Source organism: Solanum verrucosum, unplaced genomic scaffold, assembly GCF_900185275.1.
Source record: "Solanum verrucosum unplaced genomic scaffold, falcon-dt-bn FXZP01000067.1, whole genome shotgun sequence".
In the NCBI taxonomy this organism is placed as follows: Eukaryota; Viridiplantae; Streptophyta; class Magnoliopsida; order Solanales; family Solanaceae; genus Solanum; species Solanum verrucosum.
The window spans coordinates 1,920,284-1,946,843 of NW_026020175.1; the positions used below are offsets into that span (position 1 = coordinate 1,920,284).

At 31.8% G+C, this 26,560-nt stretch overlaps 2 protein-coding genes across 2 annotated transcripts; both read right to left on the reverse strand.

The window, feature by feature from the left end:
* Positions 1 to 677: 677 nt before the first annotated feature.
* On the reverse strand, positions 678 to 5,312 carry LOC125828872 (auxin transporter-like protein 2). Its single transcript, XM_049508188.1, has 8 exons — positions 5,029 to 5,312; positions 4,755 to 4,940; positions 4,313 to 4,425; positions 4,040 to 4,223; positions 3,608 to 3,705; positions 2,503 to 2,710; positions 1,533 to 1,790; positions 678 to 1,119 (listed from the first exon to the last, which is right to left on the reverse strand). The coding sequence occupies exons 1-8, from the start codon at positions 5,191 to 5,193 to the stop codon at positions 856 to 858; spliced, it is 1,476 nt and encodes a 491-aa protein (XP_049364145.1). The 5' UTR covers positions 5,194 to 5,312; the 3' UTR covers positions 678 to 855.
* Positions 5,313 to 21,511: 16,199 nt separating this feature from the next.
* On the reverse strand, positions 21,512 to 23,823 carry LOC125828938 (endo-1,4-beta-xylanase 5-like). The gene is made up of 7 exons (XM_049508246.1): positions 23,733 to 23,823; positions 23,603 to 23,637; positions 23,331 to 23,487; positions 22,977 to 23,149; positions 22,798 to 22,905; positions 22,568 to 22,714; positions 21,512 to 22,486 (listed from the first exon to the last, which is right to left on the reverse strand). Exons 1-7 carry the CDS (start codon positions 23,821 to 23,823, stop codon positions 21,512 to 21,514), a joined length of 1,686 nt encoding a protein of 561 aa, XP_049364203.1.
* Positions 23,824 to 26,560: the final 2,737 nt, after the last annotated feature.

Consider the following 26,560-nt stretch of genomic DNA (forward strand, 5'->3'; position numbering starts at 1 on the left):
TATTGTTTGCTTGCTATTTTTCTTTTCCTGTTTACTGTATTTCAGGATTGAAACTTTAGACGCTTACAATATGACTTAAACAATCTTCACCTCCTAAATTAGTTAATACGGTTTCTTGTTGATGTTGTAATACCAAGTTGATGGAATCGATCAAGCTTCATTTTAGTTATAGAATTCCTAATTACTATTGCTAATTCAAAAAAAAAAATCCAGTTCATTTCTAGTTATAATAATTTTTTTTTGTATTACTATAAATACAATAAATTATAGTTGAAAAACAAATGAAAAATATAAATAATAAAGTATTTAGGCTGAGACGTAGATATCTCAAGTCCACTAACAAAAACTGATCAACTGGAAATGCAAAGGATATTCTGGCGACTATACTGAATAGTAGAAGCAAAAGTTGATAGCTCACCATTAGCAGGAGAACAAATTTCAAGACTATAAGATTTCATGTAGTAATGCTAAGTTAGTGCAATTTAGCATCAAATAAGTTAATTTTTTTCATTTCATTTCTGGTTATTTGTAAGAATATCTATATATATATTTTTTAATATTACTAATTGAAATAACCACTAAACAACAAACTTAGTGACCATTGCTAAAAAAAAATCATGTGTAATGTGGAAATCGATAAAACAAACCTCTTGTAGTTAGAGAATAAAAGAAAAATAGCATAATAGAAGATCAACAATTATCATAAAGAGAATGAGGGAATTGCAAATTTTGTGGCATACTCCATTACAACTTCCAATCAATATCTAAACCTAGCTAAAAATAAAAATTTCCCTGGGAAAGGTTACAAAAAATATCAAAAAAATAAAGCCAACAAGGCTTAGTTATTTGATTAACTCAAGGGTGAGTGAAGTTGGCCGGAGCAGGCTGTGGAGCAGCGGCGGTGTAAGGCGGAGGTGGGATGGGGAATTGTTTAGGAGATGGACATTGGTAACATTTGGTGAATAGACCAAATGTGTCAATTTGATGAATGAAATTGAGCATGCTAGCCCAACCACCAAATCCAAAGCCAATAATGAATACCCAAACAACTACAAATATGTTTATTGTGAATGTGCCTGCCCATCTTCCAACAAATCTTGGGGGTTGTTCTACTGCATTCTGCCATAACAATATGTGTAATAACCAGTATTAGATTGATGATGAATCACAACAAGAAGCATAGTTTAAACAAATAATTGAGCCTTGAGGGTTCAACAAGTGTCACACTAAAGGGAGTGACATCAGGATCGGGGTCACTCATCATAGTACTACTCGGTTTTAAGTTTGGAGTTGAAGAAACGACATCAATCCCATTTTTCATATATAAGTAGATTATTGAAAAACTTATCAATATGTACCGTTCAGCTAAATTGATTTACAATTATGGCCGATATATATACATAATCTATACACTAATTATGAATATTATATGTATACATATGTATATTACATGTATAATGGTTCATAAAATCAATCCTAGGATCATTAATTTTTACTTTGTAAAGTTTAATATAGCCAGATTTAATGTATACCTCTCTAGCAGCAGCAGATTTGAAGGTGAACATGTGAGCAAGAGCAGGGATAATGTAAACAGTGAAGCTAACTAGAAGTGATCCAACTGTTGAATTTATTGGCCCAAAGAATGGGAAAATTATTGCCAAAAACCATATAGGAATAACCACAGGCAACCTTGCTGCTGCCCTTTTGCACAAACTGTTACAATCATGCATCCCTATGGCCTTCTCCCACACAAAATATAAGGGAGTACAAGCAAATCCAAATGTTATAAACTGCAATTACACACAACAAACTGTGTAAGATAATTACAAGTAAATTTATATGATTAGTGCAACGTTGATAACCTCGTAAAAAAGAACTAATTTGTTATCACATGTTAAACTATACTGATAGTATTGTACGTGTAAAATACCTCTAGATTATCAATATATATAATTTAAATAAAATAAAATGATTTAACTTACCCAAGTTGCATGTTTTATCAAGTAGTGTACCTTATTTCCGAGTTATCAAACTTTTTATGAATATTTACGTATCTAAAATGAAAGTTATATATTCGATCTATTTATGAAAATAATTACAATGACTTTCCATATATATATATATATATATACAAAAAACATACTATTTTGCATAAAATATAATTTACTCTTTTTGTCCCAATTTACATGATATAGTTTGAATTTCGCGAGTCAAAAAAGAAAATCTTTGACAACGATTTATTGTATGCCCTTAAAATATTAATTCTTGTGACTTATAATATTTTTTTTTATATAGTTTCTAAATATGTAAATTATTTTTCAAAAAACTTACCCATTATATATCCAAATGCACAGTCAAAATAAAGAAGTTTGACTCTTGAAATTTGAACTACGTCACATAAATAAAAACAAAAAAATATATTTTATATATATCATATAATAATATAAAAATAAAATATTTGCTGACTATTATTTTGATGAACGACTATACATTAGTGTATACCTGATGGATGAGCATGAGGATGACAGCCATGTCTCTTAAGGGTGTTCTAGGGAGAAGAGAGAAGGCATTGGAGTGATCAAGTAGCAAATCACCAAAGGCCCAATACACTGCTGCTCCTGATGGAAGTGTTAGTGTCAACACATACACTGTTGCCCATAAATATATTGCCTTGAACTTTTGTGGTTTCCACATTGCATGCATTACCTCTCTGCAGTTTAATTAATTAAGTTGGTAATTAATTCAATTTTAAATAATTAATAGAAAACTAAAATCCTTTTCTTTTAGTTAATTTCTTAAAGGTTCCAGCTGGTAATTATGTTTTTTTTTCCATCATAGCCTCTTCCATTCTCATTGAATAATTGTGCAGGAAAAGCAAAAGTAATTGGAAAAAGAATTGTAGCTTTCCAACATTAAAAAAAAAAAAAACCATTGTTGCTTTTCAACTTGAAAAGGGTAAAAAGTGAGACTTTTTTGCTTCTCATTCCTTTTTATTGAAAAAAAGAGATGCTGAAAGTTTACATTAACACATGCAAATAATGTTAGAATGAAATGTGAACACACAACTATACAAAATAACTACTAATTAAAGGATGTGGATACGTAGTGTAGTGAATGATGTTGCTTCTCCCTTAATCAGAGATCTTGGGTATGAGTTCTGGGTATAAAAAAGATCCTTGGTAGTAAGTGCTTCTCCCCGAGTGGGGCCCTACGCATGAATCTGAAATAGCTGGATTCTAACACGGATACTAGACACCAAGTGAGAAAAAAAACACTATACAAAATAATGTAGCATTTTGATAACGATTGGACATGGTGTCGTAAATGCTAAGATTAAAACTTTTATCGACAAATTGGATATTTACTTCTCAGAATATGTCGAAACATGTTAAGGTGAAGTCACTTTCAACATAATAACAATAGCGTTAAAGTAAATTGTATTTTTCTACATTTTTTAGTTTATGGATTTATGGTAGTGAGACAAGGACCTCGTACTTGCAACATATAAATTAAAGGATAATGCTAAATGGCCAGAAAATTTGGTCAGAATGGATATTACTAACATTAAAAAGACGTAACATATAAAAATAATGTTTTGTAGGCTTACACAGTAACAGCATGTCCCCCAAATGTATAGAGAATGTTTGTGGCTCCTGTGAAATATAGCACCAATTTGGTTGGTCCTGAGTGCTTCACCCCCTCCACCTTATTAATTACAAGAAATTAGAATGAAATCCCTTAATTAATAATGCATAACTAAGAAAATAATTATTAAATATATATCCAACCCCCACATACTGTTATGATTAAAGGTTTACTTAGACTAGAATCTTCAAACTTTGTATTCACATGTCACAACTCACAAGTGATAACAAATATATGATTTGAATCAAAGTTATTGATTCTACTGAACTCATAACCACCAATGTAGCTCCACCCCTATGTATACAACATATTGGGAGTTGATGCAAATACAAAATTTAGAGTCAGTAAATTTATAACGTAACGAGTTTGATCTTATTATATAACGAGTAGGTACCTGGCCATGGAGTAGTGATGCAACAGTAAGGTACCAAGCAGTGAAAGTGGTCATCAACAAGCCAAGAAAAGACCAAATTCTATAATTGTGGAAAGAAGGAATGAAGACAGTTGTGGCACAACAAGCACCAAAGATATAAGTCCAAGTCCTCTTGTCCAAATTATCATTTATGTAATATATGTTACTGCAAGTCAAAATCAAACAAACAAATTAAAACGAAAAAAGTATTGTACAATTTGGATGCGAAAATTTTTTTTAGTAAAAATTAGGAACCTTGCACAAGCAATGAGTTGAATAACTGATCCAAAGAGTAGGAAAGTGCAATTAAATGCCAAACCAACGTTTCTCCAATGCTTCCCTAGCAGCCCATCAAGAACTTCGAACCACTATAAGAAAAGTTAAAAACATAAGCAAATTTGGATGATTTTCTATTTAAATACAAATTAAATAAACTAACAAATATCAAATTCTAAATAATTTTCGTTTTCCTCCAACTTCGAATCACTACTAGAACCAAAGGTTTTTCCCACCGCAAATCAATAAGCAATTTGTGCTACAATACATGATTTTCTCACCAAAAAATGCACGATGGAGAATTGGTTCTCACTGAAATAGGAAATATCCTATTTGTGTATGAAAACATTACTATCGTTTTTTTTTTTCTCACTGGTTCAATTAAAATATCTACAAAAATAGCAGTGAACAAATAAATTACCTGAATAACGTGATTGCGGAAATCGACTTTTTCTCTATCTTTTCTGGTTCTATACTCAACATAGAGGATGCTAATGAGATAAGCAGTCCAACTACCCAATAAACCATAGAAAAGCTGAAATGAAATCCCAGAAATCATCCCCAATTGAGAAAATGAGTATGGCAGAGTCAATAGAACTTGAGCTACCTGACATTTGACAAATGAAAAATATAAGTCATCAAATACACTACTACAAAAACAAACAGGAATTAGCGACGGACAAATTTTGTAGTACCTGATTAGAGGCACAGCTAAACCAAGCATCATAAGTAGAGCCACCGTGCCAGAAAAAATTGGAGATTTTGGACTTAACGTTTATAGACTTACCTTCAGTCTCCATTTCTACATAATTTCCAACAATTACTGTCTCTACTACTTTGTCATTAGAAGATAATGCCATATCTTCTTGCTATTCCTGTTTAATTCCTCTCAAATTTTTTTTTGAGATAACTGATGAAAATATGTATATATACACTGTTATCTCCTGTATTTAGATTAGCAAACCAGAAACTCAATTTTCACTAGTGTTTTGTGGTTAATTGTAGTATTTTTTTTGGTGTGTGGTTTTTACCGGAGAAACATGAATGAGAGGAGGCCTAGTGTGGTTATGTCTCACAAATTCATGTTATATTTATATTCAGACAAGTGAAGGTATTAGCAAATATCCCTTATTTCTTTTTTATTTTGGGATTTTTTTTGTGGGTAGGGAGGGTGCTAATTTTCTTTTTCCTTTTTTTTTTATTCCAAAAGAAGATTCAATTTTTTTCTTTTTATATCCAGTAAATAGAAAAAAATAATCTTATTAAGATCATTTGTAATTATATTTTCTCCTATAAAAGAATTATATAATTAAACTAATATGTTTCACCTGATTGTTCTTATGGATCTCGATATATTTGTTTGGCTAACTACAATGAAATATAATGTATTAATTTACAATTTTAAATGTATAAATTGAAGTAAAAGTACCTACTCTCTAATCACTTTACTTGTGATCATTATTAAAATTAAATGGTCTATATTAGTTTTAAAAAATCAAAATATAATTAAGTATATTATTCTTGAAAATATAAATATTGACAAATTTAACATAGAAAATCTAAATGAAGAACAAATACACATACTCCAATACTATTATTGCTTAAATTACCTCTTTTTTATTTATTAAAGAGAGATTAAAGAGAAAATATTCATTAAAGAGATATTAACATTTTAATGGTTAAAATAATAAATAAAAATATTATAGTCAAAATATATAGTTTCTGAAGGGGCGTTGAAATAAGAAGTGTGACAAGTAAAGTAGTCCGATGAAAGTAGTAATTAAAAGTAAATAAAAATAGAAATATTTCATTTTGCATTTGATTAGATTTTGATTCCGGCACCTACTAGCAATATACAGAAGGAAATCTACGAATCCAAATATGAATAATAGACAACCTTTTGTTTTTGAAGCATCTCCTTCGTTTATATCTTCCACACTAGAAAGAGATGATAAGAAAATTACATTGTTTAGATTAGTTCATGGCTAAAGCTCATTATAATTATTAAATAAAACCCTTCCGTTATTAAGAAAAAAAATATGCACATGTCTTGTATTATACCCCTTATATGCCCCCCCCCCCCCCCCCCTTTCTTTTTAATGATCCAAATATCTACCAATAAAATTATGTCGACTAAAATAATTTTAGATCCACATTATATAGAATTTATTCAGTACCATCTTTTCACTAACCAAACGCAATTGTTCCTTGGATTTAAACATGAGCATTTTTGTCCTTTTGCACAAAACCTAATATAATATGCCAGCGTGAATGCCTCGTCCGCACGAGCAGGTTTCTCGTCTTCCTATATCAGAAATCTATTGAGCGGTTGAATCAGAATTTTAATGTTATGGGTTATGAATTTTTTAATGGTTTGAGTTCTAAACTAGTACTATATTTATATATAATTTTTTTATATAAATATACTATTTAAACAAAAACCTAATAATTTGGCCGAATTTATATCTGAACTTTTAGCTCTGTTCCTACAGTACTGTGATATAAATATGTATAACAATAATTTGGATGACTAAACTAATATATCTTATACTTTCTTTTGTTCACATTACTATAATCACTAGATGTCCTCCTTTATTTTTGTCCGTTGTAATAATGTGTAATGATGCTATATTTGAGGGATTATTAGCAATAATTATTATATATATACACTATTAGTGAACAATTCTAGCATGTTTAACTCATTTTTTTAAGGTTATTATAATTCATGTTTAGTGAATAATTGTAATTTCTACAAAAAGGAGAGAATATAGATGGGAATTGTAGGAAAGTAGACCAAATGATTGCAAAGCAAAGGGGCGTGGTCGCTTTATACCAAGAAGATTAACAAAAGCTGTTTTTTTCACATGGCTTTGGGAGAAGTCCTTTACAAACTCGATAATTCACTCTTCCAATTACTCTCCTTTTTATTTTATTTTATTGAACCTCATATAAGTCTGTATTTTTTGGATGTGCATATAAACTATGCGTTAAGCGTCGACATGAGAATCATACGGGTCAATTGCTCTCTTCTACATTCTACATTATTAATTTCGACCGTATTAATCAATAGAGGAATATTAGTTTAACCCAAAAGGGTCTTGGAAACTTATATACTCTTTGAAAATTGGTATATCATGTTCCTTTGGTCACATGATCAAATAAGGATTATCAAGATTTGGTATACAATTTGTATCGTATAAGACTCTTCTAGATATAGAGTTTGTATTCTTGTAGGAGTTAACTACATCGGTTGTTCCTGTATTTTGTATCTATAAAAGAGCACCTTGCTTTTTCAGTATTAGAATAAGATCGATACTCTATTTTACCACATTTATCATGGTATTAGAACGTTAGCAAACAATAACAAAATAATGACAAGAAACAATAACGAAGCTGCCAGTTCTCCATACACGCTGCAACCAACTGATAATCCTGGAGTGTCTGATAATCCTGGAGTGTCTCTGGTCACATGTTTGCTCACACAAGATAACTATTCGACGTGGAGGAGGGCCATGAGGAATGACTTGTTGGCTAAATTAAAGTTAGGCTTTGTTGATCGTAGTCTTCAGCGACCCACAACAAACTCTACAAATGAAGCCACCTAGATTAAGGGGAATTCCATGGTAATATCTTGGCTTTTCAACTCTCTTCATCCCTCCCTTTACAGTAGTGTAGCTTTTTTGATACGACAGGTGAACTTTGGAAAGATTTGGAGGAGCGATTTTCACAAGGGAATGCTCCTCGAGTTCACCAGTTGAAGATGGACATCGTAAATACACAACAACATAATCAAACAATGAGTGTTTACTACACAAAATTGAAGGGATTATGTGATGAGTATGGATCATATTCTCAATTACCAAACCGCAGTTGTGGTGCTATTAAGGAATACATAACATAAAGGAAAAAGAGAAGGTTCATCAATTTCTAATGAGATTGAATGACAAATTTAATGTTGTTCGATCTCAGATCTTAAATACTGAACCATTACCAACTCTTGCTCGTGTGTATGGATTAGAAATCGTGATGTCTCAAAACTATCTAACGTATTGAATCCTCCCCAATAAGTGGTTTATCAAAAGAACAATATAACCAGCTCATGGTGCTTTTAAGCCTCAATAACTCCAAAGGTATTGATTTAATGGCTAACTTTGCTGGTAAGGCTGTTACTTTTCCTGCCGCTAATTATGAATGGATATTAGATTCATGAGCGTCTGATCATATAACTTGTCAGAATAATTTTTTGTCTAATGAAATAAAGTTTCTCTTTGATTCTAATATAACTATTCCTGATGGTTCTTTTGTTACTGCTAATACTTGTGGAGATGTGACTCTTAATTCTTCAATAACCTTAAATCATGTTTTACACGTACCCATGTTTTCTTGCAACCTTATTTCTATCAGTAAGCTGACACAATCATTGAATTGTGTTGCTCATTTTTTCCCTTTCTTTTGTGTTCGGCAGGACTTAGCCACAAGGAAGCTGATTGACATGGGTAAACTGAAGAATAGCCTTTATTATTTTCAAAGCCAAGCACTAGTTCTAGCTCTTTTGTCAAATAAAGACCAGACGGTTCTGTGGCATCAACATCTTGGTCATGTGTCTTTTAGTCATTTGTCTTTCATTTCAGAACTTCAATTTTTTAAATTTTAATAAGTTGGATGACTATTGTGATGCTTGCCACCGAGCTAAGCAAATTCGGAAGTCATTTCCTGTTAGTTCTATTAAATCTAAAGAAGCTTTTGATTTGACTCATTGTGATTTATGGGGTCCATATCATTCACCTTCATTGTCAAAGTCTCATTATTTCTTGACCATCGTGGATGATTTACCACAAGTACTTGGGTGTATTTGCTTAAGGTTAAAACTAAAGTTTCTCATTTATTAATTTTCTTTCTTGCCATGGTAAAAAGACAATTCAATAGTCTTGTTAAAATCATTCGTAGTGACAACGACACGAAATTTACTAATAGTTCACTTCAACAATGTTGTCGGGAAGAAGGAATCTAAAATCATTTTTCTTGTATCTCTACACCCCAACAAAATGGTGTAGTAAAATGTAAACACCGACATTTACTTGATGTCGCTAGATCCTTAAGGTTCCATATGCTGGTTTACCAATAAAATTTTGGGGAGAGTGTGTTCTAACAACAACTTATTTAATAAATTACACACCATCACCCATTTTGTCCAGAAAAAGCCCATATGAGTTGTTATTTTCCTCAAAACCTTCTTATGCACATTTACGTGTGTTTGGATGTCTTTGTTATGCTTCGGTTATTCCACGATCTCGTGATAAATTTCATGACAGAGCACACCTTGTATTTTCCTGGGTTATCCATATGGTCATAAAGGTTACAAGGTCTATGATATGAAAACACATCAAGTATTTGTTTCTCGTGACGTGAATTTTCATGAAAGAGTTTTTCCTTATAAAGAAAATACTCTTTACACTAAAAAAAAACCACGAGTACCTTTGCCATTGTCGATTGATGATTCTAATCAAACTTTGCCAAGACAAATTCCACTACAAGAAAATCTTGATCTAGGCATAATACATCCAAATTTGGCTCCAAGTGACACCATAACTATTGAACAATCACCAGGTCAGATTATTGAACCATCAAGAGCACCCATTGTTCCAACTCTACCTCAACACATCAAAACCCAACCAGCTGTTACGATCCGAGAGTACCCCCTAGATGTAACACGGTATACAAAACTTTGAAGAGCCTTATACACGTCTCTTAGCATATCATAACATAAGAACATAAGAAATTTTGTGGAAATTTAAATCTTTTCTTTACAATCGAAGTCTTTTATAAAAATAGCCGGGAGTCTATGACACTATGTCTCAAACCATCTACAATACTTGAATAATACTTTCGGACATAGCCCATACAAAAGCTCTAAAAGTAAAATAAAAGACATAAACTGTAACAATGGGTTTGTCTTCAAAGCTATGAGGACTCACCAAATCTTCAACCCCATGCTCCTTAGAAACCTATCTTTCAAGAATAGTACTCAAGTCTCCAAACCCTACACTTTGTAAAAATTTAGAAGAAATATGGTTTAGCACAATTAAGTACTAAGTATGATAGCCATGCATGAAAAAACTTTGAAAACATGCTAAAAGGGACATTTTTGTTAAATGCATGCACTTTGCTAGTTTAAAACCATCATTTGGAAAATAGTGTGAAAACCCAATCATAAGCATACAAGACATCATGAAGTAACATAGGCCATAGCATGGTAGACAACAATCACCACTAGTGTACATAAGAGATACCATTAAGAACATATACATAGTCAATGCAATCTAGTGTTAACATGACATGTGAGCAACACTTCATGAGCCATCTTAAGGCGAGCTTGTGCAATGCATAGGTAAGACTCCATAATCCCACCTACACTAAGCAAGTCACTTTAGATCCTCAGTTATGTTTACCCTTTTGTAATCTCATCCTTAGCCTATCTCTCATAGACTAGGAAACATTCACTTTTAGTCAACCATATCAATAAAATCAACTCATAGCAACATGCAACATTACAAATAGCCTTGACATCGAATGCAATTACCATTTAGACATAAGCACATTCATTACATGAGTCATCTTGACAAATATGAAACCTAGCATAACTACTCTTAAAGCCTACTTGTGCAATGTATGGATGAAGTCCCATACCCCCACCCATACTAAGTAGAACTCCTTGAATAGCCATAGCACATCCTAGACTTGACCTTGTGGGAATTAGCCTCAATCGACATAGACTATGTGAGCTAACATGGAATTCGGTGTATGCCCCACACCGAAAAGGGGTGGGTGTCTTACTTGCCTAAGGTAGAACTAAAATATATTAGCTTGGAAATGAATCCAAATGGCTAAATGACCTACGGGGGCACATAGTTATGGGATAAGGAGATTGCTACAAAAATTCATCCTATCTAGCGGGGGAGTTTCCATCTCATGAGATACATTGTAGAAGTCCTTCCTCTCTAGTGGGGGAGATTCCATCTCATATTCAATATCCGCTCGGTGCTAGGCATAACTTCCCACAAATACATGACTTAGTCTTGAATTGAATTTGCAAGCATGAAGGAGTATCTTACCCTCCATCCAACACAATTTATAAGGATAGCTTATAGATTCATTAGGTGAGAATGGACTTTCAACCTAAGATCTTTATGATAGACTCAATTAGGTGAGAACTAACTTTCAACCTAGAATCTTTAATATGTGAGGAAAACTTTCACATTATTCTCATTATGTGTGTATGAGAATGAACTTTCAATCAACACAATAATATCATCACAATCATGGAATCATCATGTCTAAGTGTGTGAGTGAGAATAGACTTTCAACTACACCACAATTACAACACAATCACGATCCTTTTATTTTCTCAAAAGATGGTCTTACATCATGAACACATGACTTTCACTAAGCATGTATGATATCATATATTTCCCCTTTAAGGACTAAATACCACATTTACTCAACACATCTAGCATTCATTATATAAGACATGAACATAGTCTTAGCTCAAGTAATCTAGTCATTAAATGCATGATATCAAACACTCATAATATAGGTCATGTTGGTGGAGTCTTTCTACAATAACACCACATACAATTAAACACACAACAACTTAGAGTATAATCATGTTCATAAAATATACACATAAAGCTACAATTTGGCATAAGTCTCATGTCTTACCCCTCTTGGATCAAGGATCAAAATCAACCAATCTCATTTAGGATTACTACATTTAACATGGAAGGCAACATGATTCAAATAACTCAACTAATACAACATAATCTCATAATGTTCAACTTACTACAACTTACCCTCATCATAAGGTCACAATTTGGGGACATGGGGTTCATAATTTCTTGGGGGAAATTCAACATCAAAACCCATAGAAATTCCTTAATTAATACATAATACAAGTAATCAATACATTATATCCACAATTATACCACATTCTACTAAAGTGATTCAACATCCCAACTTTAAGATCCAATTTGAGGATTTGTAAAATTCATGGATTCATTGTAGAATTTATCATAAAAATATCATAAATCAGTAATTAAACCATAATATAAAATAATTGAATCATTTTAAAACGTTTTGAGAAGAATCCATGACTTGGAATAAAAGCCCTAGCTTTGGGGAATTTTCTAACTTTGGAATTGAAAATTGAAGGACTTCATGGATGAAAAGTTAACCATGAATCAACACTACCATACCTCCTTTGAAGAATTTTCATGAATTTGATTGAAAAAGGTGAGTTCTTGAGCCCTAGACCTTGATCTCTTGCTCTCCAATGGAGGTTCTTAGTGAGAGGATTTTTGGGGGATAAAGTTAGTTATGATTTGGGGTCTTGGGGATTGTGAAGTTAATAGGTTAGTTATGGTTTAAAACACCTTATATAAGTCTATTAAAACGACCCTAGACTAAAATAATTAAATTAGGAATTAATTGAAACTACTTACCTTTGGCCAAATTGGAGGCAACTTGTACAGGCATGACCTACGACCTGCCCCCCACGAACCGTGAGTCGGTCCACGGGGCGTGCTGCAGGTTCGTGGTTCATGACCTGCAGGTCCTCATCATGGCCTTAACCTACACCCCATGACCTACGAGGTGTGGATGGACCTACGCTAGTAGGTGTCATCCGTAGGTCACCACATTTTTGACAGCCTTTTAGTTCTAGGCAGCTTTGGGGGTTAGACTTTAGGGTCCTCCTCAAGGACCCTTGGTTGGTCCTTGGGGGGTCGTACCTTGACGTTTAACCCCTAAACACCTCAACCTAAGCTCGGGAACTCGCTTTACAACCTTAACCCTCACATCAAACTCAAAAACCCTCACGTAAGGCTCTAGTTTCACCTACTATTTTTAGGGGGCGTAACACCAGCTCATCTTAAATATTTTCTAGTTAAACTCTCTAACAGTAATAAATGTTCTTCTTCAGGCTCATCCAACACAACTTGCTCAAGTATTGGTCCAGCTTATCTTTTATGTCACTATGTTTTCTACTCCAATTTTTCCACAACTCATACATGTTTTCTTTCGGCCATTACCCACCATAATGAGCCAACATCTTACAAACAAGCAGTACATGTAGAACACTAGAAGAAGGCCATGAGAAAAGAGTTGGAAGCACTTGACAAAACCACACATGGATATTAGAACATCTACCTATACATAAAAGAGCTATTGGTTGTAAATGGGTTTAAAAAATTAAGTTTAACTCTGATGGATCAATTGAGTGTTATAAGGCGCGCCTTGTCGCTAAAGGATACAATCAAGTAGAAGGTTTAGATTATAATGAAACATTTGCTCAATTTGCCAAACTCACTACAGTTCGTATCCTTTTAGCCGTTGCAGTTGTGCGAAATTGGGATCTCCATCAACTGGATGTGCATAGTGCTTTTATTCATGGAGATTTACATGAAGAAGTTTACATGCAACCACCACCTGGATATTTGTCAGCTGAAGATATTAGAGTTTGTCGCCTTCGTTGGTCACTTTATTTATTGAAGCAAGCCTCAAGGCAGTGGTTTGCTAAGTTTTCTACCGCTATTTTAAGATTTGGCTTTACACAATCCAAGGCTGACACTTCTTTATTTTTGTATCGATGAGGAAATTCTTTTGCAGGCGTTCTTGTATATGTAGATGATGCCATTGTTGCCACCAATGATTCATTCAATTTTAAAGCTTTGAAAGGCTACTTAGCATCCTGTTTCCTATAAAAGATTTGGGTCCTCTTAAGTATTTTCTTGGTCTAGAAGTTGCTATCAGTTCAGAAGGAATAGTTCTTTCACAACGAAAGTACACGCTGGATATTTTAAAAGAAACGGGGATGCTGGCATCTAAACCAGTAAAATTTCCCATGGAGCAGCATCAACGTTTAGCTTTGGATGAAAGTTCTCCTTTTCACGACCTTGAGCCTTTTCGCAGATTAGTTGGGAGGTTGATTTATCTCTCTTTTACTAGGCCCGATATTTGCTATTCAGTTCATTTGTTATCTCAATTCATGTGCCGGCCTCGACAGAATCACTGGTTAACTGCTCTCCGAATATTGCGTTATTTAAAGCTTGCACCAGGCCAAGACATTTTCTTTTCAATACCAAGTTGTCTGTCTATAAAAGGATTTTGTTATTCAGATTGGGCAAGTTGTCCACTCACCCGTCGTTCAACCAGTGGGTATATCATATTTCTTGGTCATTCACCTATTTCATGGAAGAGCAAGAAACAAGTGATAGTGTCGCGTCTTCCGCTGAAGCAGAATATCGTTCCATGGCAACAACTGCTTGTGAGATTATTTGGTTACGACAATTACTTTCAGACTTATATGTCCCTCATTCAGATCTAGTTCCTTTATATTGTGATAGTCAAGCCACACATCATAATGCCAATAATCCATTTTATCATGAACGGACTAAGCATATTGAGGTGGACTGCCATTTTGTTCGGCACTGTATTCAACGGGGATTGTTGGTCTGTCATCACATTTCAACACAACATCAACTTGGTGATGTTTTTACTAAAGCTTTAGGTGCGCACCAGTTTCAAATATTGATTGCCAAGTTGAGCATTCGGGACCTCCATGCTCCAACTTGAGGGGGCGTAATAGTGTACTTGGTAGTTAGTTATATATATACATTAGGTTGAATTTTGAATTATCAAGATTTGGTACACAATTTGTATCGTATAGGACTCTTCTAGGTATAGAGTTTGTATTCTCGTAGGAGTTAACTACATCGGTTGTTCCTGTATTTTGTATCTATAAAAAAGCACCTTGCTCTTTCATTATTAGAAAAAGATCGATACTCTGTTTTACCACATTTATCAAAGGATTCAAAAAATAGTGATACAACATAGGTTGTGATTGAGGGACCCGAACCACGCTTGAATGGCAATAATGATACTCAGAGCATTGTTTAAGGGTACTTGTGACATAATTTTTATTTTTTCTCGAACCACCGCAATTGGTATAATTTTTGTCATAGTTTTTTCCCGTCGAGTAAGGGTTCTGTGGTGAGAATTTTGTAGACACTAGGTAAATCATACTAGGCAAGTCTTATGCGACAGACTCAACTCAAAAGACATTAAGAGGGATGGATCCCGACTCATCCGTATGAATTATCACCCTCCAAACCAATTGAGCCCATCCCGAAGGAGACTTGCGACATAATTACTCCATCCTATTTCAACCTCTCCGTATCCGATCCTTCCGTTAATTGACTTTATAACTTGCTTTTTGAACAAAAATAGAAAATCACTCGGGTCAGAAACTTTTTTTCATCATGGTAATTAAATGTCTAATGTATTCTATATTTAGTTACGCTGTCTATTGTCTACTCTTGTTCATTATTGTAGGAGGAAAAATCACGTCCAGTAAAGGGACAAATTGGATCGTGACACATGGTAAAATCAAGATCGAGAAATACTTAGTATGATCCGGGAAATTAAGGAGGATTGTTCCAGACCGCCTTATAACTGGACATCCTCGTGATGATTCTTAGAGATAGGAGTGTACATGACCGGGTTGGTTCGGGTTTTTCAAATATCACATCAAACTATTTGTGTAAAATTTTTAAATTTATAAACCAAGCCAAACTAATAAAATTTGGATTTTTTCGAGTTTTTCAACCTCGGGTTGGTTCAGGTTTTTCAAATATCAAACTAAACCATTGTGTCAAATTTTTAAATTTATAAATCAAACCAAACTAATAACCCTCGGGTTTTTTTTTCAGATTTTTGAATTTTTTCGGTAAAGTTTGCATACAAACATATAATTAACTTGTGCTCCAAATATTTCTTTAGTCCAACCAAAATACAATTATCTAAGGTGTTTCTTAAAAAAATAACACAAAATATGAGATGAGTACTGATGACACAAAAATATTCAATAAAAAATAATAATGAAATCATCATATAAAATAAATATTGCAAAGTCATAATGAAAATGATCATAATTTAAAAGTATTTAATCATGCTAAAATAAGTTTAATAAGTATTAGTTACATTACTAAATATTTAAGGAAAATTAAAATTAGATTATGTATTTTAATTGTCTAAATCAATGTAAAACTAAAGAACAAATATTCAATATTATTGTCATTTTTAGTGTTGAATTGATTTTCTTTTTGCATTAGTATTAATTTGATTTTGATTTAAGTTTTATTATAATTATCAACATCTATGAACTATAATCTTTATTGTACCATTCCGAATGCGAAGTTTTTAAACTTGAAATAGTGTATTAAAAGATAAAAATTATGAAATAATATAAGAAATATTTTGAAATTATATCAAAGTAAATATTTTTATGTATAAAATAAAATTTTATAATTACATATATAATATTGGGTTGGTTTGGTCTCGGGTTGATTTTTTTTAGTTAAAACCAAACCAACCCAAATATAGTCGGATTTTTTTTTCCAATACCAAACCAAGTCAATCCAAACCACTAGTAGGGTTTTTTTCGATTTGACTCGATTTGCGGTTTAATTTGATTTTCGATTCAGTTTTGTACACCCCTACTCAGGAAGATCAACAATCAATCTTGAGCCTTTGCCAACTTGCCCCAATCAGCTTCAAGAGAGACATTATGACTTAGGCACATGCTAATATTAGATAGTCTTTTAAGTGCTAAGCCTGTAATCGCTTCATACCATGTGTCTATCTTGGTTAGTGTCTTAGTTTAGTCAATTATATCATGTGTCTCTAATCTAAGCAAGAATATGATAAAATAGAGAAAAGAGAAATGGAAAGATGCCGAATCCATATAAAGGACTCGAAACCTTCGTAACCAAATAATGATAAAAAGGGAAAAGGGCAATGCTTTTATAAGAAAATGAAACATGAAAAAAGTAAAATGTTATTGAAGTGAACTAAATATTCTGACAAAATTAAAGATCAACTCCTTCAACCAAATTGCCATTCGAGATGTCAGATAAATGATACTCTAGTACGAAAAGTTAACAGAACCAATACAAGACAAAAAGAAAATTCACACCAACAAAAAAAGAAAAAGAGAAAACAGTTTAATGTACTAAAGTACTTTTTCATGTTTTATTTGAAGTATTTATTTTAATGTACTACTTTTTCATGTTTTATTTGTATTTGTTTTTTGTTTTGAAGTGCAAATGCTATACCTTTTGTTATTCTTTATTTTCTGCTTCTTGCATAGATCTTTTAAATTTAAGAGCACTGCTAATTGGCAAGACAAAATTTTGGCACGAATTGGCAAGACACGGCTAAATGATGAAAATGTCTCTTTGGCTCCCAAACCATTTGTATTTCCCTCCAAAAAAGAAAACCACTTGTATGAGGCTTTTGTTGGCTGCCAAATGTACAAATGGGACTCATACCTTAACTATTTCATTTTCTTTCATCTTCTTACTCTTTTTCATTCATTTTTAAAAAAATTCCATCGACTTTCTTTTTTCCTCCTCTAGTTACTTCATTTGTCAGAGTTATAAAGAATTTTTAAAACTTGCCCAAAATATCTAATATGCATATTTTACGGTATTATTTATTTGAGAGAAAAAATAAAGTGAATGTGGCGAGAAAATTTCGATTGAAATGGAAGAAATTGAAGGTAATGAAATTACAAATAAAAAAATCGTAAAATTTTGCGCATTAATTTCTTGAACCTTTTATTTTTCTGTACGTATTTTATAGAATGATATATACGAAATATGAGAATTTAGATATTTTGTTTTGTGTTTGTTTATAAAAGATTATACATTGATTTTTAAATATAACTTTTTTCATCATATATAAAAAAAAATTAAATTAAAAAAATGTTATAAATATTTTAATTTTTTTTTTTTGTTCTATTCAGGTATTTCTCTTTATAATAATCAAGTTATTTGCATTTACTTAATATTTTAATTTATATTTTTATTTTAAGAATGTCAAGAATGAATTTTCATGTTCAAAATAACTTATGTCTTTTTAATTGATTATTTTTATTTAAATCAAGCATCATGAAGACATAGTATATCACAACTAAATTTTTAACTTTTTGTAAAAAAATAAAATCGTTAGAACGAATTTATCATATTTCTTAGAAATAATTAAATTCTTAGATAATGCATACATTTTTTGAAGGATCCTATATATAATTAGATCAATTTCTTACATTATCATATATATTCTAATCGACCAAAACCAAATAGAAAAAAAAATTAAAAAATTAAAGTGATAAAAAAATCGACTTAATTAATTTGACTTAATTTCAACGTTTGAAAAATCAAATTATCGACCAAAACCAAATAGAAAAAAAAATTAAAGTGATAAAAAAATCGACTTAATTAATTTGACTTAATTTCAACATTTCAGAAATCAAATTAATTTATTTAATAAAAAAATTATCCAAACTAAATCACGACTAATTCTACTAAAAATAATTAAATTTCAGCATTTGATAAATAAACTAATTAATACGAAAAATAATAAAATTACAAAAAGAAACGGAAAAGAAGAAGAAGATATGGAGTTGGAGAAAAAAATATAAAGAAATGGAGCGTTTTAGCTTCTTCTTTTAAGTGGGACCCAATTTCCACCTGGCAAAATATGAAAAGATCTAATACAAGTATTGTCTGACACGTAATAAGTGTGCCTCACACATAATAATTTTTTTCTTAAAAGTATTAAAAGTGGTTTTACTTTTGAGGGTAATTTAGGTACACGAAATAAATGAATTTATCCAAATGCCCTTAACTTTTCACCAAAATTACGAAAATACCTGATTTTTGTTGCTCATGTCATTTCGTGCCAAAAATCTGTCTTGCCAATTATATTTTCCGTAAATTTAAATGGTGTGACCTAGAGTAATCATTGATTATCCTTCATGTTATGATAGTTATACATGATGAGATTGGATTTATATTTATCCTTCATGGTAATTATTGATTATGAAACCAAAAAAGCTGTCAATGGAATTATTAGGGAAAAAAAAATGAAAACATCCTTTGTGGAGCGGCGGACTCATAAAAGAACATACTAATGTTTAAAGAGAAAATATTTTGGCATTCCAATCCTTAATGTTATGTCACGCTTTGCAGACAAGACATATATATTCTCATGGGACCAGAAACATTCCCTGATGGCTTTGTCTCCTTTGACTACTTCTTCTTTGTTTATCTGTAACAAGTTTGTGCTCGTCTCAATTATTTTTCTCAAATATATTTGTTACTTTTTGTCAGCTTTGATATGGGTGGACCTAGTGTATCAAAACTTTTTCATCAGAAAATTATAATTTTATATGTATATATAGTAAATGTTGAGTTCTCAATTAACTTCTTTGTATATTTAATTGTTTTATGTATTGAATCTCCTTAGTGAAAATTTTAACGCCGTTAGTGAATATATATCGAATAATTATCCCTCACACTTAAAATTTATATTGTTCCAATTTTTAATTGAATCCAGAAAATGAATATCATATTTTCTTATTTGAAAATAATTTAAATTTAAACGTGTTATTTTTATTTTTAATAAAATGATTTTTAGCCGAACAAACATCAATGACTTGTTTTATCATTATGAAACAGGGAGTATACAATATCATACTGTCTGGTTGGTGAATTTAAGAAGGAAAATCGAAAACCAACATGAAAACAGATGATTGAACATGATTTAACTCGGAATAATGAAATGTTTTAGCTGTAAAATTTAGACTCTTGTCATCGAAAGAAAAAGATCATTGGAATTTTATAAAGCACATTGAATGATTCCTTCAATTCTACTTACCTCATCTAGCCTATACGAGTAGTGAACAAGTATAGAAAACTTTAGTTGATTGTTTACCACATAAAGCATAAGCGTTTGAGTTGTTGAATTTCAACATGCCAATTAATTTATGTACTACCAAATTAGAAATTAATAGAGCTCTAGATGATTATTCAACTAATAGTTATTATCTTAGAGAGTCACTTTTTCCTTGATTCCAAACTTTTTTCCAGCAAACAAAGTGACTTTTTGAAATAATAATTATTAGTTGAGTGACTATCTCAAAAATAAACTCAAAATTAAACCATATTTAGGATTTTAAGGATGGTGGTTCATCTTCAAGAAAAAGGTGGATCAATATGGTGATTAAGAACTCAATTAGTTTCAACAAGAACAAGACATTTAAAAATCAGGCATGAGTGTGGTATTAATCATACCAGGGCAACATAATAATGATACACAATGATGCTGAATATAAAAATAGAATGAATATGCTATCACCTAGCATGGTTCAAATTAGATCAATTTTGCACTCAAAATGATAAAGATGATCTACTTTGTTTCCAAGATATCACCTGGTTGATGTACATATCTTTTCATAGGATTCTATTATTCTATGGACTTATAAGATCATTTGGCACAAACTGCATGAAAAAAAATGTAGTATAGTTGTTTACAAATGATTTAAGGTACGGTGTATGATGGGGTGTCACTTTTGTCCATTTACTTTATTTAACTTTTATTAGGAATCACCAGAAGTGTACCACTTTTCTTTTCATGTACACACAATGAATTATTTCCTACACCATCAAAGAAACTAATTCATAAGTAATGATTAACAGCCTAATGTCTTCAAAATTGAGCAAGATTATTTGGAGCGCCTGAATAATTTTGTTCATTTAGACCAAGTATATATTAAAACACAAAATCATAGTTTTAATAGAAAATACAACTTATTTCTTTACCTTAAGAAGACAAACGAGAAATATACCAAATGAGACGCAATAACTTAATGCTTCAGTTTATTGACTTAATCCACAAAAAGAGATGAACAATCCATTATAAAAAAAAGAGTACCTCAATTCACTCGAAATAAAAAGAGATTCACACAGGTGTTAACGTAACATTTGCGTCTCACATTGACAATATTAAGTACTCCCACATCCTTTAAATCCTTATCTTTTTCCTCTATCTATAAGGTGACATGAGGTTATGCAAATATGTAAGGCAAAATCAAATGAAACTAAAGATGTGATTTGAGTGTGGAGATCAAAGTCAAATACACTGAAAATTAATTTGAAATATAACCTCTCTATAGATGGTAATCTCAAAATTTGAAACAATACCAGGACAGTGAAATCTAGTTTGTTCAAGCATACATAAATTAGTCTTATTCTTGTTTAGTATTTAAGAGATACATTATATTTAGACATGAACTGTAATGTGCTTAGTCTCGACACCACGTCCTAATGAGAAGTAGGAATAGGTGATACTACGATTGTAAAGGACTGTAACGTTATATTCGCCTAAGAAACCTCGAAAATTGTAGGAACCTAACTCATTTGTTTTGCCACGTTTAGTTCCAGTTTTCCATTCTTTAAGTAAAAGCTGATCAATAAGATCCCCTGTTGGCAAGTTTTGGAATTTGTCGTCTGTAAGGCACATTTGATAGCAACCTCCTCTGCCAAGAGCTGACCAAAGCATGATCCCATTCACACTTGGATGTGAGAACGCCTCTCTTAAAATTTGCTCCAAGTATACAGCTTGTTCTTCCTGTTTATACATATTGCTAACATCAACTTCCGTAAGCCAAATGGGAAGTTTTAAAGTTGCCAACTTATCAAGAACAGCTCTCATGAAAGCAGGGTTCACCGCGCTAAAATGACTTTGTAGTCCAATGCCAGCCACTTTAACCCCGCCTTTCTTGAGTTCCTTGAACTTTTCAATGTACATGTCCACGTTGATTCTCGGGTCACAATTTTCAACAATGTTGTATTCATTGAGAAACAAGGTCACTAGTGGATCTGCGCGGTGAACTTTCTTGAACATATCCAAGGTAGCATTTGGACCGAGTTTTTTCTCATAAAAATTGAAATGGAGGAGTTCATTGATTATATCCCAGTGAAAAAACTCATTTCTGTATTTACTCATTACACTTTTAATTCTTCCATCCATCGCTTTTTGTAGCTGAGGAACTGTCATGTTTTCGACCCAATCTTGTATCATCGTTGGGTTTCCCCAGAACATGGTGTGTCCTCTAACTAAAAGTTTGTTCTTCCGAACGAATTGCATCATCTGATCCACTATGGTATAGTTGAATACTCCAGGCAGTGGCTCTGTCTTGTACCACTTGAGGTCATTTTCAAAAACTGTTGCTTTGAATCGCTTGACGAACCATTCCTGAAATAACATTATTCTCTCTTTAATGTGACAAAGATCAATTGCGACATCATAAGACCAATTTGAAAGAAAAAAACAGACCTGATAAGACAAATTTCCCACAATGGTACTTGCTATCATAGTTCCAAATGGAAAATCCGTTGAGATTTGATCTATTTTGACTGCTGCATTAGGCAAACTGTTTCCATTTTCATCTACAACATGGATCATAACAGCTCGTTTTCTTTCCTGAAATATAACTAAATTTTATGTCATAACTGAAATTTGCATAGGTGTACACTTAATCGAGTCATATAGTGCTTAGTTCTTGCCGTTTTTATCCCCTCAAATTGATTGAATCTCCATTCCTTTTCTGTAAACGGCTGTAAGGAATAGTTAATAATCTCTATTTCCACGTTTCTTTGTGATACATCTGAATTCTACAAAAAAATGAAAATTTTCTTTCAAGAAAATGAATCATGTAAGACAAAAGAAAAGATGTTTAATATACCGTCAAATGTATCTGGAAGGAATTGGAAGGTGCACTCCAAAGGAAACCACCTTTGAGAAAGGACCAACATCCTTTCTTGGCTACAACACTTCCTATACATTTTGGATATTGATTGTCTAGCTTCAATTTAGCTGTTACCAGCGCAGAATCTACATTTTTCACTCTCACCCAGCCTGTACAAATACCAATTTTATTAAAAATAAATCGTATAGTTTAAGGACATTATATTATACAAAGAAATTGGCTTTGATGTGATTTTGTATAAACAAGATATGAATACCAATATTCTATAATTAGTTTTTTTTATATTGATTGTTTATTGCACGAGTAGTAAATACTAAGAAGAAACTTAACTGGAGAAGGAATAAATTGAGGCTGGAGAAAAATTTTCCAAGGAAAAAGTAGGTGAATAAACCTTGTCCCCATTAATATCATCAGTCAGTTTATATAGATGAAATTTGTTTCTTAGTATTCCTCCATTATAAAGTGCCATCTCTGGCTTCGCTTGACACTGCTTATACATTGAGATAGATTTAAATGAATAAACACGATCACTGAAGATTCATATAATTAACGCCAACTTATTTGGAATTCAGACGTAGTATAAATTAGAATTGTGAAAGTACCTCTGTCCATGCCGAAGGATCATATACTAGCTTAGCTGAAATAAAAAAAAAGGAAATTATTACGTCTATTTTTTTTCTCTATCTAATAGTAGGTTCAAAATTAATACTGTAAATATTGGGAAAAAAAAACCTTTAGTGTGAGCGTGAGAAGAGGTAACAAAGAAGAGGAAAGAAAAAAGGGTCCAAAATAGTGGACTCATTTCCCACATTAACATCAACATATTGTTACACTATTTGTTCAACACCTCTCGATAGTTCCTATAAAGTTAGCTATAAATACGTTTTTGTTTTCATGTTAAATTTGCAACGTAAACTAAAAGTAATTAATGCATTAATTAAACTGAGATAACTTATTTTTTCCTACCTCGATACATTCTTCCTTAATTAATTAGCTTCATTATTTTAAAGTGAGAGACAATAGTTTGTTCTCTCACTTGTATTCAAGTCTCATTAATAACTTGTTAGTTAATAATATCAGGCAGGAAGAACCAAATGAGGATATAATTAAACATTATGTTATATCTTGTTTCATTCGTGAGATGGTGTAGCGTAGGAACTATTAACTCCTCATGTAATCATTTGTCACATATTTATTTAAGTAAATTTCTTATAATGACTTACTTACTTTAGCTAGTAAACTTCAACTCTATCTACTAGGTAAACTTCAACTCTAAATTTAAAAAAATCCAAACCAATATCAATCTAATTCTCTTAAAAGTATATACTTAATATATTTGATAAAATATAACTATAATATTGTAATTTATATATATATATATATATATATATATATATATATATATACATACGATATTGATACATGTTTACACACGATTTATACAATATCGATACATTTTATATACACTACATAAATATTTATACAATATCGATATATTACATATACACTACATAATTAATTATACATCATATATACATGTTCATACACCATTTATACAATATCCATACATGTTTATACACTATCTATACAATATTGATATATTACATATACACTACTTAATTGTTAGTTATTAAAAACATAAAAAAGTTAGTTATTTAGCCACTATCAAATCATAGCTAATAAAATAAAAGTATACTGTGGCTAATAAAAAGTAAAAATAACGTTATTCAGCCACGGTTAAATCATGGCTAAATAACAATAAACTGTGACCAACTATATTTCATTTTATTATTTGTTGGCTATATTCTCTAACATGGATGACTATCTAAGAAATTTACTCTTTTGTTTATTCAACATCTTACATTTTGTCACAAATCAAAGTCACAACTCACAACCACTGATAGACAATTCAGCCTATTTCTCCATCATGGCATCCTCCTTAGCAATGGGACAGTTTGATCTATTTGACAGTTTGATCTACAAATGGTTTGCAGTCTTCTTTTCTATGGGACAACGACACAATCATATATCATATATGCGTATGAAGGGAAGAGACTTGGAGAAATAGTGTAAGTTGTTGCTGTCAAGATGTATGTTTAATGGAAGAAATGTTGTGGCTTTGCTCAATTTTTCATCTCTCAAATTCATATACAATAAGTTTCTATGTGATGCATATTTTATAGACAAAATGGGAACTAAGACGATGAAATAATCACACTCAATTTAATCTAACTGAGCATCTTGAAAAGTATCAATTGTCGTGGCCCGTTGAAAACACTTTTCTTATCCCTTTCTAGTCTCGTGCATCTCGTGCGCCAAACGTGTATCTCGCGTACCACACGTGCATTTTGTGCGTCATACATGCATCTCGTGTGCCACATGTGCATCTCGTGTACCATACGTGTATCTCGTGTGCCACACGTGCATTTCGTGTGCCACACGCGTGCATCTCGTACGCCAAACGTGTATCTCGTGTGCCACACATACATCTTGTGCATCATACGTGCATCTCGTGTGCCACATAGTTCTTTCATCCGTTTTGATCGTTCTTTCCTGATCAGAGGCTCTTGTTGTTAATTAGCATCAAATACTTCTTGGAAGTGTCACATAGTTGATCATGTGAAAATTAATACATGTGATAAAGTTAATTTAATATAAGGAATTGTTTAACCCGTTGTTTATTTATCACTACAAAAAATAAATATAATAGAAAATTATTTATAGATTATTTTGGAAGGGTATTATTGATACACTAACATAACAAAGTTAGATTAATAAAACTTGATTCAAATATTTTAAAAATATAATGATATCAAAATAGTATTGTTGTGCTGAATTTGATAAGTTAATATAATAATATTAAAATAGTGTTAATTAGTTTTAGCTTTTGAAATTTGAAGAAGACACCAAAAAACAAATAATGTTATTTTACACATGTGATGTTGTGAATTTGAATTTCCCAAATATGAACAAATTTCTATTTTTATTTTTTTTTCTATACGCTAACGGTCCCACACATTCAAGAATCTCAAATGGACCAATGTACCTCGGACTTAGCTTACCTTTCTTACAAAATATCATCACCCCTTTCATGTGGATACCTTAAGAAGAACAATTCTATAAACCCTAGATCAAACCCATGATCCCAATTATCCTAACAATTAGTTCAATCAATAAATTAAAGTTTTTATTAGAAGACTTCAAAAGACCAATTCACTTTACGATATATCTATTTCACACACTTCTTGTCTTATTTATTTTTTCATTTTCATTTTAAATCTTTTTGTGAAATGGTAAAGAATTGCATTTAAATTGTTTTAATAATTAATTTTCATTATTACATACTCCATTATGAATACTTAATTGATGAGGACGTTAGCCTAACACTACACCCTGAAAAAGATTAATAATTGCTTAAATAATTAATTTTCATTACTACATGTTCCATTATTTATTGAATGTAGCACTGAAAGTTTACCGAATGACTTTTATAAAATGGAGCGAAAAACATTCTTTTATGGTTAATATTAGTTGTACACACATGTGATGTTTATACTAAT